At 44.7% G+C, this 17,689-nt stretch overlaps 1 protein-coding gene across 1 annotated transcript in view; it reads right to left on the reverse strand.

Moving 5' to 3' along the window:
- Nucleotides 1-17,689, reverse strand: part of MAD1L1 (mitotic arrest deficient 1 like 1) — a 366,427-nt gene that overhangs the window by 197,191 nt on the left and 151,547 nt on the right. Inside the window, exon 13 of the mRNA XM_080353821.1 lies at nucleotides 8,326-8,382. Within this exon, the coding sequence (XP_080209947.1) occupies nucleotides 8,326-8,382 (57 nt within the window). The remainder of the gene's footprint in view (nucleotides 1-8,325; nucleotides 8,383-17,689) is intronic.

Below are 17,689 nucleotides of genomic sequence, written 5' to 3' on the forward strand. Positions count from 1 at the left end.
TTCTGAACTCCTAGAGATGGGAAACATAAGGATGGGGCAGGGATCCAGCTACGGGAAAGCAGCAGCTCTCTCGGCAGAACCTTCCAGCTGCCTTCAGGAAAACAGCAGATCACAGAGTCCCAGAGTGTCAGGGGTTGGAAGGACCTGGAAAGCTCATCCAGTGCAATCCCCCCATGGAGCAGGAAACACCCAGATGAGGTTACACAGGAAGGTGGTCCCAGGCGGGTTGGAATGTCTGCACAGAAGGAGACTCCCACAACCCCCTGGGCAGCCTGGGTCCAGGCTCTGACACCCTCACCCCCAACAAGTTGCTTCTCAAATTTAAGTGGAACCTCCTGTGTTCCAGTTTGCACCCATTGCCCCTTGTCCTGTCCCTGGTTGTCACCAGCAGAGCCTGGCTCCATCCTCCTGACACTCCCCCCTTTATATATCTATAAATATATAAGATTGCTTGGAGAAGTCTTGTTGCCCAACCCTTTCCCCAAAGACACAAGGCTAAGAAAAGCAGATTTAAGGTTTTTCTAGCAAGAAATGCCCCATCCTCAGGCCCTCATGCAGCAACAAGCAGAGGCTTTTAATGCATAAGAAGTAGGAAATGTCTCTCCTGGTGCCCAAAAAGCAAAGGTTACAGGGCCCTGCCAAGACCGCTCTGCCTGTTTTAGCTCTCGGGGTTATGCCTTGTGGTTCCCTGCAGCTGCCAGCTGCAATCGCAGAATGAAAAGCAAAAAGCAATTCCCTCTCAAATACCATGTGTCCAGTTCTGGTGCCAAAACAGAAATGTGGCGTTTTAACCCTTGGTGAACATGTTCCTGCTGCCACTAACAACAAGCTCCAAAGTGCAGCTTGGAGGGAGGGAAGGTGTTAATGGGTGTAATGGATGCGTGGGTGGGTGACAGGAGCACTGAATACAGCACCCAACAGGACAGGGCCTGGCAGGAGCTCCATTTTGTACAGCAGTCTTTTAGCGCTTAATGAAATATTCATAAATAAGTTAAAAATTCTCCTGACAAGCTAGATCCTGTAATACAACAAAGAGTTGTCAGCCCTCAATTAAGCGATTCCGAAGAGGAAGGGCGCTACCATTCATTATTCACCAAGAGGTCATCATAAAAATTCTGCTCTATGATCCCCTTGTCTCTGCGATAAATGAGGGTTTCGCAGGTCCTGCTAGAGAGACCTCAGCAGCCACCAGCACCCAGCCCAGCACCCACAGGCAAAAAACACCAGGAAGAAGCGCTGCTTAAGGATGCACACACAGAAAGATTGAAAACAAAGCAAATAACACAGCAAGCTGACCAAGTGCAAGGACTGAGGCAGTCTTGAAATGTCATGGGTTTTTAAGCTTTCCTTTCCCTTTTTGTACACACAAAGCCAGCCCTGGGCGAGAAGCATCCAGCAACCTTTGATCTGCAGGCATGACCAATGCACGTGCCCCCAACGCTCCCTTAGATCCCATTGCTAGAGACCTTCTCATCCTCCCTCTTGCTCAGGATAAGCCGCGCCTGCAGGAAATGCGTTTCTCGGATCGGATCTCTCAGGCCGCTCCTCTTCTGATGCAGGTACAACTTCCCGGGACTGTGAACGCAGGAGCAAACTGGTCTCCATCCTTCGCACAAGCACGTTGGAGATGAAAGATGAGTTTGTCCCATCCTAACAAACCCGTTCAACAGAACAAGTCTTCCTCGCCCTCACTGGACAAGCATGTTCTTTCTACAGCTTCTCCAAGCTGCCTTTTAGGCAAGGCAGAAAAAAAGGGGCAGAAATTGCTGAACCTAGAGGTACGCAGGACCTCTTACTCTATTTTCCCCTGAACATTCAGAGAGCCCCTGCGCCCCCCAGGATATTTTAGTTCAACTAAATCAAACCACATGGAGACTGAGGTAGCCTAAAAACTTCTCACAGACTCCACGGGTGGATGTAGCCTGGAAAAGCACAAGACTTGCATGCATGTCATTTGGTGCCTTTTGTACCTTGAGGTTGGGCTCTCATAATATCCCTGTCCACTCATTTTATTTTACCAAGTAACTCAGTATAACTCAGCTCTGACATTAACAACAGCAACACTGACAACAGGACTGCTCTAATCACAGCACCGCAGCGTCCTCTGCACAGAAAGCCAGATTCATCTTTGTCCTCTGCTCCATAACTGAAGGGAAAAAGCCTACTCTCTTCTTTTCCCCTAGTTATAATCCTGCAATGCAAAGGTGAAAACACGTTATCAACTCTCAGCCTATTTCTGGGTTAAAGTGGAGCCCTCACTATCATCCTTTTTAGCAGAAAGCAACCCATGGTTGCTTGTCAGGTTTTCCCCGTACACCTGTAGCGTGGAGGCTTTTCCAATAATGTGCTGAGAATTAGATCACTGCCCATAATGTTCACGTGAAACTGGACTCGCTGCTCAGTTTTGGGTGAACACCTGTCCCCGGGGGAGCCCCACGGGAGCAGCAGAGGGGGGCAGCTCCGGTTCCTCCTTGTCAAATCCCAACCCCACGTCCGCTGTTATTACCTTTGATGAGGAAAATGAAAACAGGGCCCGTTGAAACTAAACCGGTGCTGCCCGAGTTCCATAAAACTTCCACGTTAATGGGTCCAACAGCAGGTTCATTTACGTAATGGGACTTTCAAACAGACCGTTTATTTCTTTTTAATTCAAAGGGAATGTACTATTTGATCCAGGTGCCTGGCTAGTTTTTTAAAGCAGAGATAAACCACAAAAATTGACTCACTAAATCTCTTCTTCAAACCTAATTAAAATAGCATTGAGATACTACCATGCAGAAGTGTAACGTTATGGATGACCTCTCCATCAGCTGCCAGGATCCCAAAGCTTCCACCACCCGCAGCCACACGCAATAGATGCTTCTGATGTTGCCACCGTTGTGTGTGGAACATGAATTTTCCAGGAGGGACGTGCAGCAGATGCAACACAACCAACTGGGCTGTTCATTCACTCCCTATGCTAAGAGAGGGGAAAAAAACCTCCTCTCTCTGTTCCTCAGCTCACCTACATTCCTGCGCCATGGGAGTGAGCAAGGACTAATTTTATGTACTTGTTTACGACAAGCATTTGAGAGTGAGCTCTCAGCTAGGAAAAGGGGAAAAGTCACTCTAAGTAGTCCATTCCTCTGTTCCAGGCTTATCTGGAGAACCAAAGCTCTACAGGATAAACACCAGGAGAAAAGCTGAAGCAGAGCATCAGTGACTCCCGCACGCTCACCTGCCTTGTTGCAGCAAATAACATTTCTAAATGAACAGGGCCACACAATAAAGTGAAGAACAATACAAACACTCTGAAGTATATACAGAACAAACAAGCAACAAAAGCTTCTGCTGAAATAAAACTACCTGATAGAGAAAAAAATGTCTCAGACATCCATCTGAAAACCTATTTGAAACAAACGAAATTCACTGAAGATGTTGGGTCAAAAAATATAAACTACAAACGCAATTACCGATAACACAAAGCAGGGAGGCTTTATCATAGAGGAGAATAAATAGATCAGGCAGAAGAAGCCAGGTGAAAACCGAAGGAACTGCAGCAGAATTGAAATGTAACAGTGCAAGTCCCACTACGGCCAGAACTTCTCCTAAGAGCTGAGTCTTCATCAGTCAGACACTAGAGAGGAGGACAAAGAGCTGGGCGGGTTAAGCGATCGCAGGATGACAGCAGTGCCGTGGGGCAGTGGAAATGGGTAAAGTGATTCCGAAATGGAAGAGCTGAGCTCTATCCAGGACAGAGAGGTACCTGCCTTTACCTGCAGAACGCATTCCTGTCCAAGCTACTGCTGGAACATCCCCTAGAACAATGGGACCACTCTGGTTACTCATCTTCAACAGAGACACAGAAAAACAGGTAGAGATGTAAAGGAAGCTGCAGGATTCACGAGGAGACCGAGGAGCCTGTTTTAAGAGAGATTGCAAGAGCTTGATTTGTTTAACCCAGACAAATGAAATGCTGGGAGAGAACAATTGTTCTCTATAAATATGTCACGGCATAAATACGAGGGAGGAAGAACAGTCACTGTAGTTTAAGGAGAACATTAGCACAAGAAAAAAATGGATATTAACTGCACGTATATTTTCAGTTGGAATTGGGAAGATTTCAGCTATCAGAGCAGGTTTTCAATGAGAGCAAAGGGACAAACCACCTAAGCAGTTTCAAGACAAGCTTGATAAATTTATGAACTAAGGTATATGCTGCAATTGTCTGAGTAACCAAAGGACTGGACTTTATGATCTAAGAATCCTCTACCATTTTACTGTTACTATATAATTTCATTCTGGATCAGCTATTTTTGGTGTCGCTTTATAACCAGATTCACGTTTCTCAATGTGATTTGAGAACTGGATAAAATTGCCATACTAAAACGGTTGCTGTGCTCGTGCTGTGCTACTCACCCGCCTTGGTTCGCCCGTATCACACAGGGGGTTGAATGAAACCTGCCACGTGGTCGGGAGATCTGCTGTCATATTGCTAAATCAGCACTTGGTTCCATCAGATCGAACATACGATTTGGCTCCTTAACTCTCCCTGACCTGCTGCCCTTAAATAAAGGTCTCCCTTTATTTAGCAAACACTTTTACTCGAGGCAAGGGGCATTCATTATTTTCATGTCAAGGTGTCTTTTATTTCTTCTGTAAAGACGCTCAATTTAATGCCATTCATTTTGTGACGGCTACAATCTTGGACTTCTTTACCTCCCACCCTGCTAAACAGTTCTTCTGATTCTTACATCCACCCTTTTTAATCTGCTGGAGTGTGAAATAGAATTTGTTCCAATGAGCAGTCTATAGATCTCAGATCCCGCATGGGCCAAGCTGTGTTTTGAAGATGAAAGCCAAAAGATACCCAGAGCACCTCAGGGCAGTGAAAATACAGGTGATACGTTTTTAATATCAAACTGACTTCCCTCGGGGATTAATGATGGAGAAAAAAAGTCTCGAGATGAGCGCCCCCGCTACAGAACCAGACTGGAAGTGTAAGATGAGGCACCACAGATGTTGCTCGGATGGCAAGCTTGAGCCAAGCTCCTCCTGTCTATAAAGGGAGATGAAAAAGGCAAATCAAAGTTAGAAAGAATTAACACATCTGCTTTTCTCCCTCAGGAAGGGAAACAAAAATAATATAACAAACAAAACAGTGTTTTCTACAAATATTGTTTTGGCTTGAGCGAAGCTCGCTCAGGTCTGTGCCAGCAGAGCATTAAACATTCCATATGCAGGAAGATCCTGGGACCATCGAGCAGGGGCCATATGTGTGAGCTCTACAAGCAAACTCTTGCATATGCTGGAGATAAAGATACTGAAGCACTAACCTTTATAAAGAAAACTTCCCATGATGGTAAAATTGTCAGAAAAGTGCATAAACCTACACAAAAATTACAGCGAAGAGGTGTGTTTAGGCACTAAAAAATACTCACAATAACAAACATTATTTTGGCAAACAAAGGAAACACAACACCCACAGAACTGCGGGACAACTCTGAGCCCTATCAGAGCGGGGAGTCCACGTACACCTCTCTGGGCAGGCGCTGCCCCTCTCCACAGGAGTGCACGCAAACTGCGAATAAAGGAGAATAAAGAACTGAAGGGCCAGAGGCAGAGAAAAATCAAAGTTTCATTGTCTTAATTACACAGTACCATGATAAGGGTCATTTTTCTTAAATCAGAAAATAAATTCCAGGTTCAAGTTCCCCAAAGGATATAAAATAGTAGAGGATTGTTTTAGGGTTGTAATCACAAATGCATTTCTCCAGCCACTACTGGCCATGTCTAATTAGGGCAAAGTATGTTAATGATACAGCGGCACAGCCCAGAGACGTCTTCAGTTGCAATATTAATTGCATTTATGGAAAGAAGCATGAATTGTGCTTATACAAGCTAATTAGTATGGGTTTGCTAATTAATACTGGAAAGTCAAACTGCCTTTGTCTTGTCAACTGCAATTAGCTGAAGATGTTTAAATTTTCTTTTGCTTTTCATTTTGTTCTCCTAGCAGTAAACTGACTATAGATGATGAGCAACGCGAACATGTGCTGGGGCACACACGGTGGTTAGTGCAGCAAATCCAACTCACTCTCCTCATGCGAGACGTTGTGCGCTGGCCTAGCGCAGTGTCCCCTACAGACTCATCAATGAGATCCAACCAGCTACTTCAGCAGCCTCAGAGCCCAGCGCTTCATTTCCAGTGCTCTGGGGAGGGTGGCAAAGCCATTAGCACCCTTTGGGGTGGCAGGAGAGATGTCACTTCAACAGAGGTTTATCTCCGAAGCAGCCCAAAGACCCAGCAGACAGTATGATAGCACCTGACAAGTGTTTATTCCATCCCACTCAGGGCCATAAGCCTGTTTGCACAACAGATGATGAAAAGCAATATCCATACCTGTCAGCACCCGGAGCGGGACGAGCCCTTCTGCATCCCCCCAAGCCAGGGGGGCTGAACATCAAACTAACAAGCAGTGGATCACAGGTGAAAAAGGGGGAGAGAGATGAAAAGGAAGGCGAGATGCCAGGAATCCAAATCAGTAAACAATCACTGAAGTGTCAACTTTAAAGGAGTCTGAAAACAAGGCCATCCAGGTGAGACGCTGATTTGGAAAGGGGGAAAAAGAAAACATGTCAAGAAGATGTGGTTGGGCGGCAGGGAGGAGAGCGGAGGTGACGGCACAAGTGCTGGAGCCCCTGGCCAACCCAAAGACAAGAAGCAACACAACCTTCCCTACCAGGGAGATCTCACCTGGGGATGGAGAAGAACCATTTCCCATCAGTGAAAAGAAGAAACTACGCTGTCACGTTTCTCCTCAAAAGGGAAAAAGAGGAAATAAAAAGTCTCTCTTCCTCTGTTGGAAGCAACTTTCTTATATTTACTGAACAAAATTCAAAGTGCTGTATAAAGGCCACCCCTCGCAATCCACGGAATGCGGCCTGTCGGTGCGAGATGGATGCAAACGTTACTGCAGGATCACCAGACCTGCGGTTTTCCACTCAGCAACCCTTGGGAATAGGCACCGAACGCCAACTGCTGCTTTATCCTCTGCTGACAGATGATGCACAACACCAATTAATGCTTTAACGCTACAATTACCAGTTTCACCAGCTCTCTGCTAGCCTAACATGACAAACTTTCGACGGCTAACAAATAACTCAAAGCCCAGGCTAAACGAGGCAAAAACCATAAAAACATTTAAAACATAACAGCAAATTTATCCTTTGATACATCCAGTGAGCACAATGCAAAATTGATGGTACAGCATTGAAAACTAGAACAAGGCAGCATGTAATGAGATCAGACGGTAAACAGGACTAATTCGGTTTTCTTTGGCAACATCAGTCCTGAGCTGCAGCACCACAGAAACAGCTGAGCACACCGAAATATTGGCCCACAATGTAAGAGCACCCCAGAATCAGAATCAATTAACGCTCTCATTACAGAATGGCTGATGTTGAAATAGCAAGGAGAACAAATTAAAGAATAAAAAAGGAACCTAGAGGATGTATGGCAACCTAGTAAGGGGCAGCTCTTCCCTTCAGGGCCCTGGCAGAGTTAAGCGCAAGTCTAAAAAGTCTGGTCTTAGCACTGGAGTTTACAATTGAGGTTTTAGAGTAGAGGTCTGTTTAGCACCTACTGACTGGCCAGTGATACACACTCATCTTTGCATTAGTAATAAAATTAATCCGGTGTAAAACACATCTACACAATGACTGTTTACGTCTTGGATACTGCTCAGGTTTGTCTTTCTTGAACAAGTTGCAGGAATCCCAAAATCAGTTCATGACTCAGCTTAATGCTGACACCTCATTCATTCCTGAGTATGAAGAATGGCACATAACAGTCATGAAACTGCACATAACCCTCCCTACCGCCTGGTGTTGTGGTCTCTCTGATTTCTGGTCTTTGAGGGAACTTGCAATAAAACAGATAAACCCAGCAGAAAATTCACAGATATTATAAAACACCAGTTTGTGGTAATTCTGTTGCATCTCATCTGCTTGTTCTTTGCACACGTGAGACTGAATCAAAGGCCCTCAAAGGAAGGAGTTAACTCAGTAGGAAATTAAATGCTTGCTCCTGCTCTAGAACTGCTAACAAAGAGAAAAGCAAATTGCCAAGAAAATAAATAAAGGGAGACCACTAGATCTCATCCAACACTTGGTCCAGGTGAGGACAGAGCGCCAAGACTAGCACTGGTGATACAAACTTTTACAATGCTAATTTGCTACTCATTTCTGAATATTTGGAACCGATTCACTGTTTAAATGAACTAAGTTCTGCATCTCTTACTGCTCCGCCAAACAATTTCAAACCTTCAAAAGAGGAACACTTACCATCTCTGCTCTTTGCTTATGATTTCCCACTTCTTCCAGAACTTGAGACAGCTGGCCCTTCAAGACAAAAAAAAATAGAAAATGAAGTTTAGGACATATTTGTTGAGGTTTCAAATCCCAAATGGTTCATGGAAAACGTTCCATTGAAATACTGGGGTTCAATGGTTGTGGTAGAGTCCCCTCCGGAACACAACCCCACTGGACTCCTGGGAGAAAAGGTCCCAGTGCAAGGAAAGGCTTTTTTCTTGAAGAAACTTAAAGAATCCCAAACCAAAGTGGAAATATCTTGTTATCCCTGGATAATTTGAGGAGAAACAGGAATCTGACTCAGCGAAGGAGCAGTTCTGTTTGGGAGAAAAGATTTTAAACAAAATGGCTATTCTGGAGAAGCCACATAGGCTTCTGCTATGTTAGTACTTCCCATGTCTTATATTCCATGAGACTTTGCTGGCCGGCAACCAGCCATCCTCTCATTAGCAGAAAGCCCAAAAAATAGTCTCAACTTATGACAGAGAAGCTAATTTAAACAACAGAAACAAACAAGATGAGCTAAAACAACCAACTTTCCTACAAACCAATTCACAGGATTTCAGGCAGATATTCATTAAAACCCTCCGGAGTCCCTCTAACAATCTCTCGTCACACATGAAATGGGTCTCTCGAGTGCTACATCCAAACCAGAGACAATAAGACGAAAAGGGTTTTAATAAAAGCCTGAGACTTGGCACAGGGAAATGAAACATGTTCATTAAACACCACGGGAGATGTGAGTCCCAACCAAACATGGAGCGGACGTACAAGCAAGTGAGAAGAAAAAAGTAAATTATCACCAAGTTTGATGCCGAAATATCAGGAAACTATAAATTTGCGGACATCTGGGGAAGACTTTTTCCCCACTATTATTGAATTAGGTACAATTACAGCAGCAGGTTGAAGCCAGAAAGGAGTCACATGAAGAAGAATTAGAAAACATCCCTCTCAGAGACGTTATTTATGAGAGATCCATCACAGCCTTTGCAAAGGATAGAAAAGGCCCCAACATATTTTATATCAGGAAGAGGCTGCAAACACTTTTAGACAGGAGAAATCAAAAATACAAGGAGGAAATATTCCATAATTTACCTTGCATATAATATAGCTTGAGGAAAATAACCAAATATAAAGCTCTCAAGCTGCTCTGCCAGCACAGACCTAGAGGCGAATGTGGACAGCAAGTCCAAACCAGCAGCAAATAACAGCAGATCAGTCTGATTTGGAGAAGCAATCAGATAAGAATTAAATCACAAAATAAGTTTTCTTGATTGCATTTATTTCTAGACAGCTCGGCTCAAAGGGAGAGAGCAGCTAACTAGTGGGAATTCAGAGAAGAGCAACTAAACTTACCAGATTGCTGGAAGAAATGATTTATGAAGACTCAAAGATTTTTAAATGTATGGTTTGACTCTAATTCTCACAGAAAAGCAAAAAAGGACATTTTTAATGTATTCAGAGCCGTTAAAATGATACAGCTGGAAATAAGGAGGCTTTTCCAGCCCAGCTGATCCTGTCCAAAGCGGGACACGGGTGGGTACAGGAGGGACAAGACAAAGCCGGGGTGCCCTGCGCCTGCTCTTGCCTGCCTGCGAAGCAGATGATCTGAATGCTTTATCACATTCAGTTTGTAAACATTAGCCCTACCCCAGACTTTCTATTAGCTTAAATCAAATATTGAACCTAGCTCAGCTGTTAGAGGCCAGCTGCTTGCGAAGTGATTCACTGCCGTGTTCCCTTCCAGGCCACGAGAAAATACAACCTAATCACCAGCAGCATGACAGACGCGCACATTTTTAATTATGAAGAAGAAATTAGGCCCTGAACTTGTCCCCACATCTCAGTTAATCAGAGCGCTCTGGAGGAGCTGCCAGGCACCGCGGGCCTGCAAGGACGGGCCTGCAGGGCCCAGGCCCGGGCCTGGCGCTGTGCTGGGCCCCGCGCCGCAAAGACCTGAAAGCAATACTGTGATGTTCTTTCTTAGTATTTACCTACTTTCTAAGAATTTAGTTCCTTAGAATTTTAGGAATGAATTGTTGGAACATAGAATCATTTTGGCTGGAAATGACCTTTAAGATCACCAAGTCCAACTGTTAACCCAACACTGCCAAGTCCACCCATGTCCCCAGGAACCTCATCTATGAGTCTTTTAAACCCCTGCAGGGATGGTGACTCCACCACCGCCCTGGGCAGCCTGTTCAATGCCCCACAGCCCTTTCCATGAAGAAATTGTTCCTAATATCCAATCTGAACCTCCCCTGGTGCAGCCCGGGGCCAGGTTCAGTCATGCCTGGCCACTTTTCAGGAGCACTGAACCTCACAGAATCCCAGAGTGTCAGGGGCTGGAAGAACCTGGGAAGCTCATCCAGTGCAATCCCCCCATGGAGCAGGAACACCCAGATGAGGTTACACAGGAAGGTGTCCAGGCGGGTTGGAATGTCTGCACAGAAGGAGACTCCACAACCCCCTGGGCAGCCTGGGCCAGGCTCTGACACCCTCACCCCCAACAAGTTTCTTCTCACATTTAAGTGGAACCTCCTGTGTTCCAGTTTGCACCCATTGCCCCTTGTCCTGTCCCTGGTTGTCACCAGCAGAGCCTGGCTCCATCCTCCTGACACTCCCCCTTTCCATATTGATCCCCAGGAATGAGTCCCCCCTCAGTGTCCTCTTGTCCAGCTCCAGAGCCCCAGCTCCCTCAGCCTTTCCTCATACGGGAGATGCTCCACTCCCTGCAGCATCTTGGTGGCTGCGCTGGACTCTCTCCAGCAGTTCCCTGTCCTGCTGGAACTGAGGGGCCACAACGGGACACCACTGCGGGTGGCCGGGAAGGAGATGATGTGTGGAGTCCTCGACACCTACACCAGCAGGTCTGGGAGATGCTGAAGCAGTTTGCCAGCCCCATCCCAGTTTTGCACTGGGAACAGCAATGTCCTACCTGCAGGTAGCCCAGCTCTGTTTCACGGGCTTTTCCAGCGAGCACATTCACCTCAGTATTCCAGGAATCTCTCAGTAGGAAAGACTTGTGTGTTGAATTTTCAGAGTATGCACAAAAGTTAACGTAAAGCTTCAAGGAAATTCTCATTACTTAATACACATGTTAAATTCCCACGGATCACTGAGCGCAAGCATTAAGAAATCTGATAAGCAAACAGAGATTAAGAATCAGATAAACAAATAAATGTAAAGTCCAATTTGCCCACTGAAGGCAGCACAACCAGGTAAAATAAAATCAAATAAGTAGCATAAACAGAAAAAAAAAAATCCTCTCAAGTATTCACTCAATTACTTTAAGCCTCCAAAAAAAATGGTTTGTCAATTCCAAACATTCATCTTACATGACAACACAGCCTAATCTACTGTCATTGATACTGTCATGCTCCAAAGAGAGTGGCAGGAATAGAAAGATAACCTGTGCTCCGGCCTCCCCAGGATACAGAGCCCAGGGCTGGAAGAGGAGCAGAAACCGTTTCCAAGGAGAGGAACTCGTCTAAGGAGACATTTCTGAATTGTTTAGCTTGCTTCCCTGCATCAATAATTTGTCTTCCATAGCGTCCAAAAGTCGCCCTCACTGACAATGCTGGAGGAGGGGGGTCGGGGGGTTTAATGAATGAAACTAAAGCAACCTGTGGTTGCAATGCAGGAGTTAACAGCGACAGCACCAACAGCCCCGCACGCTTCTCCAGGGGCCGAACGTGAGCCGACTGCCCTGACCGATGGGCAAGCGGCTCAAATGTGAGACTTGTGTAGGAAAGAATGAGCTACTCCATCTCTAATGAACAGTCTTTCTCTACACAACAATACCCACCGCTCTACAAGCAATTAGCAAATCGAAGTGCTCTCTTTGTGGGCCTGCATTAATTTACTCTTCGATGTTGCACATTAAATAGCTCATAGGTAGGGCTCAGCACAGTAGTAGCAACAGCCAAAGCCATAAAATTAAAGCTTGCTTTACGGAGCTAGGAAAGCAAAATTATGCGTGCTGCATACAGGGAATAAATCAAAACAACCTTCATTTGGAAACATCATTTCAGTCTTATGCTTTCATCAAAAAACATGATTATCTTAACAGTCACATTAATAGAACGTAGGTACTTTACAAGGGAGAGAAACAAGCAGCGTATTCACAACCTCAAATTAAACAGAGTCATTTTTATTCTTCCTCATCAGGGTGAAATACCTGAGAATATATATATAGCTGCCTATTCCGGGGTTGTGCTTTGCTGCTCTAAATCCCACCCGGAGGGAAGGGGGAAAGGAGGTTTGGCCTGGCAGAGCCATCACAGCTGCAAAACGGGGCATTTTCACAGCACATCCAAGGCACTCTTAGCCGTATTTTATATGCAACAGTTGTATGCAAATTCAAGTCAAGTGTGGTGATTGGCAAATTTAGGTATGTTGTTACTTAATAGCTATTTCAAATTAATTAACTTCTAAGAGAAATCCTTGCCTCTGCTCTTTGAGAAAGTTAACACACAATTTAAATTTACAAGGATATATCAGCATCCAATCACAGAAATATGGAATCTTGTATGTTCTAACATGCCAAATCATCTCAGTTCCCTTGTGCTGCCTGCTGGGTAATTTCACAGTAACTTATTTAGCTGATCACTTACAAAAAAAGATACACGATGAAGTTTGTTGGCTGAAGCTAGATGGCCTTAATGCGTGGTTAAAGTGTGATGTGACCTGTAACAGAGTCCGAGCCAGCGTATCTTATCTGATGCCATAAGCTGGGGAAGAAGGGCATCGCTTCTTTCTATCAGATTCAGGAGACAGGAGGAAAAACAGGGTGCATCAAAGCTGCAGCTGAAATACAGAAGGAAACTCCAAACCTCGGCTGCACTCCCAGGAAAACTCTGATAAGGAAAGCACTGATTGTACCACTTCAAATTTCATCATAAATTTAAAAACATATAGCTGAGTTACACGGAACAATAGAGTAATACCATGAGAATACTTGGAAGAGCAGCTTGCAATCCCTAATTCTCTCACAAAGATATTTTCATAAGATTCTGGCTTGTGGTGAAAACAAGAGGAAAACTTTGATTTGACAAAACCCACAGACTTACGGGGGTGGCGGAGACCGAGACAGAAGTAACTCGCCAGCCGCTTGCAGTTAGGCTGCGCTTTATTTGCATACTGTGATCCTGCATATTAAAATATTGTGAGAGCTGAAATGAAATTTTCATTAGCGTTCAATCTGAAATCTCACCCGTGGGATTCAACTTTCCACAGTTAATGCATGCATTTGCCTGTTTATCCTTTAAAGTTACATATCCATTTATCCTACGGTAGCCAATACCTTCCTCCTTCAATCCATTAGCGCAGACTGGGACCAGTACAGTATTGTTTTAGCATCTCTGAAGTGCACTACAAAATTACACCGGGTTAAATGGTCATTTCTAATTTAAAATATTTCCATGCTTTGTAGATGAAATTACTGTTCTTTCACAAAATTGCATCCGTTGAGATCACAATCAGTAAGATAGTTTGGTGTCAGACATCGCTAAATAATTTCCTTGCTGCTTTACAGATCCAATTTTGCTGTTCTCAAGAAAGTTCTGCTGGTTATAAAATCAAATGCATTTCTTTTTATAAAGTGGGAAATAACAGCTACAAATAAGCTCTGGTGTTGTCTCAAAAGCATCAAAACCACCGTGTTGGAGCTGGCTGGAGGTGGCAGGGGGCTCGGTCTGATGCAAACGTGAAGGGGAAAACTCCCCAACCCATTCTCAATGTATTTCAGAAATTCATATACAGTTAAGCGACACTGATTCTGACTTGCAGAAAAGCTGCAATAGGCAAACCAGAGACTCTTATTGCCATAATTAGTATTATATGGATAGGCTTACAGCTCAATGTGTCTCAGGCCGCAGTTTATGTGGTTTTCCATGTAATTTAATCCTTCTTAATTTTACCCCAAGCAAGGACACAAAAGACAGAGAACTAGACTGCCTGTCAGCACCATGTCCCCACGGCTCCAGGGACTCGTGCTCCTGGGCACCCAGCAAAGCGCAGCACCCAGGGGCCAGCGGCTCCTGCTCCCTGCGCTGTCCCCAAGGGGGTTTCATCCAAAAAAGCAAGAGCGAGCTGCTCCTCCTTTGAGAACCAGTTTCCTACTGGGTTTGATGTGCAGCAGGGAAATGCCGCCCCCAAGTGAGAGACACAAAGCAGCCGGTTACCACAATGAAGGATGAATAAATGGAAAGCTCTGGGCTGCTAAACAACAACAAAATGATGCTGCAAATTGAAAAATTGCTGAAGTCGTAGTTATAATTACTGAAGATACAGGGAAAGCATCTGCAAGATAGGGGCTCCTGTCAAGACACTATCAAGATTTACTGGACAAAGAGATAATAACCAAACCTTTCTCTTGCTCTTAAGTCTCAAGGACAGACCAATCTCTCTCCTTTACTTTTAAGAGACACAGTCTCTTAGTAATGTCAAGAATTCTTGACAGGGAGCTTATTACAATGAAATCACCCCAAACTCTCCCTGGTTAGGCTACAAGAAGGGAGAGTAAACAACGTCACGGTGGAACAACTGATCTGAGGAAAACAGGATTTCAAGCAGAAATTGCCCACATCCTTATTCCTGGCAAGTCACTCGACCCGGCTTAAATAAACCCCACAGTTCTGCAGCAGAGACCTGGCTTTTGCTCCCACTCTGCCCAACAACTGCTTAGAGACCTGGGGCAAAGTACTGAGCTCTCTGCAACTCTACTGTAAAGATAATACTCACTCCTTAAAACCATTCCAAAATCTTTGACCGAAGGTCATCTCTGAGCACAAGGTGCCACTATTGACACTAAACGTACCTGATGGGCCACAGCACTTGGGCAGTAAAAGGATTAAGCAGTGCATTAATTTAAGTGCAGAAGTCAAGCGCCTCCACGTTGAGAGGCGGTGGTAACTTCATCTCCCTGATCCTCAAAGCAAAGGTGACCTTCAGCACCACAATAAAATGTAAAACTTGGGGAAAGATCCTGAACTTCTCAAAATCTGTTCCATCAACGCTGTTCACATCATCTCCCAGGCAGATGCTGTCAGGTAAGGGACACGGTACCAAAGCAAATCAAGGGATGAAGAACTGCAGAGCATTATATTCAGGGAAGGATGAGTCCCTGGAGATCAGAGAGCCTTGTGTCAGGCTGAAACACAAAGAAAAAGCAGGTAGGTAGGAAAATAAGGGGGTCTGGTGTTACTGGATCTTTGACAAAAAATAAGCGTTAGATTTTTAGAAATGTCTCAAAACAATTTGTTGCTTTACGCTCTGAGCTGCAGCCGAGGTTGAGGCGAGACCGAGGGGCAACAGCCGAGCGGCTCCTCTCTCCTGCTCCTGCTTGATGTTCTCGTCCAACACCTCGCTAAGAAGGAGCACAGAGACCAAAAGATAAGCACAGCTCTGCTGGGAATAACACGCTTTCGCAATAGGTCTCCTTCCCTCCATCCTAATCAAACGGTGCTGCAGCCCCTGGGGAGAGATACATTGCCAAAGAAGAAAAATGTGAGTTTGCAGTTGCTTCCTCACCAGCAAAGGGCAGGCTGAGCGATGAAACCCTGCCAGGTTTCAATGCTGGGAGCGTTATGTGGTTGGACAGAACAGCATCTCCCGGACACACACGAGAGGCCGCAGGATGCTGATGGACTCTCCAAAGGAGTCAGTCCCAGCACTGAACACCCGTCAGAGAAGTCGCTGCCACCAGTATTATTTTTGTGGGCTCAGAGATATTCCTACCTCAGAAAAGCAGCTGAGTGTGCAGCTGTAGCAGGGAGTCTCTTCTCTTTTGCTTGCAAAATTCTTAACCCAGCAGCAGAAAGATAACCCGGCATAAAATCTGCCCATTGAGGGCTGACCGCAAAGCTCTCGCCAGGAGTAAAACAGATTATTAATATATTGGTGCAACTAAAAAACATTCAGACAGTATCAACTTGTTCCACAGGGAAACAGCAAAAACGGAAAGAAATACAAATGATTTTGAGGACGCTAAAGAGAATTAATTTTACTGTGCTCTGATCAAATCTGTGAAGTCAAAATGAAGGGATACCAGCACCAGATTCTGAAATGAATGTAGCGCCTCTGGGAACCTGGTTATTCAGCACTATTTAAGTGATCAGAAAACAAGTAAATAAGCAATTCTGGGATCCGGTGAGCATGATGTTTTCTTCAGGTTGTATTAACCCTTCCTGAACTCAGAAGTAGTGCTGGAGACTACAAGCACAAGACAAAGTAGCTAAGGGGAACAGAATCCCTTGCTATTAAGTGTAATAACAAAGTTGGTTGGGGGTCTAGATTATCAGGCTCCAAAAGTCCTGTGTTGATGAAAGCAAACATTAGCACTCACCAAACCCAGAAAAACAGGTATCTTAAAAACTAAATGTGGTGGCAATAATGCATCCAGCATCTCCAACAAATTGTGAACTTCTCTACTACTCCTTCCTACTCTTCTTTTCCAGCACCACCTCCCTGGATTTAAGTTCTTCCCCTGCCAGTTGCCTCCAACCAGGTTTGATAGCTGGAGGGAAAGAAATGACATTTAGTTGATGAAGTCTGTAAATTAGCAAACAAAAATGTTCACTCTTATCCATTCATCAGAAAAAAATGGTGGAATTACATCTCTACCTAAAAAAGCCCTTCTAATTTCAGCCCGATGAGTCAGCATTGCTGCATCTCATCACCGAGAATGATTCATTGTCACTGCACTTCTCAAAGTCAAGAATAAGGGTATTCACCCCAATTCACTGTCATCTCGTAACTCCTCTGGATGCAGGCACTGTGTTTGCATACAGTACTGTTCAAATGATTTATGTGAGTGTGTCACTTTTAATTTAAAGGTATAAAGAGCTATCGACAGTTCACCAGCCATAAAGCAACATTTTCTTTTGAGTGGGCTGACAGGTGAACGCTGATACCTGGAAAATATCCTTGTGTGCCAGGAGGAGAGGCCTCTACACCCCTATAGCCAGAGGGGGGAAACGCTTCTGAAGACATGAATGGATGGTAGGTATCTTTGGAGAGAAACACTAATACATGGTTATAAGTTAAAAGAAGCTTTTCAGGGCAGTTACCATCTGCGTAGAAATTCAGACAAAAGCGGGATGGATGGGAAGGCTCCACCTCAAGCAGAAGAGGGGTTTGTGCACGGATCACACCTCCGTCAGGAGACCTGTAGCTGGATGGAATAAAGAATATTGGAAGATAAACAACAGCACAGCTGTGCTTTTCTTTTTATACAAGTCTCCTAATATCCCAGCTGCTTTACTTAACCTTTCTAACTGTTAGAACAAGGCTAGTGAACAACTTACTGCCCTTAGCACCCTGAGTACTCAACGGT

The sequence above is a fragment of the Nesoenas mayeri genome (assembly GCF_963082525.1).
Source record: "Nesoenas mayeri genome assembly, chromosome: 15".
Taxonomy (NCBI): domain Eukaryota; kingdom Metazoa; phylum Chordata; class Aves; order Columbiformes; family Columbidae; genus Nesoenas; species Nesoenas mayeri.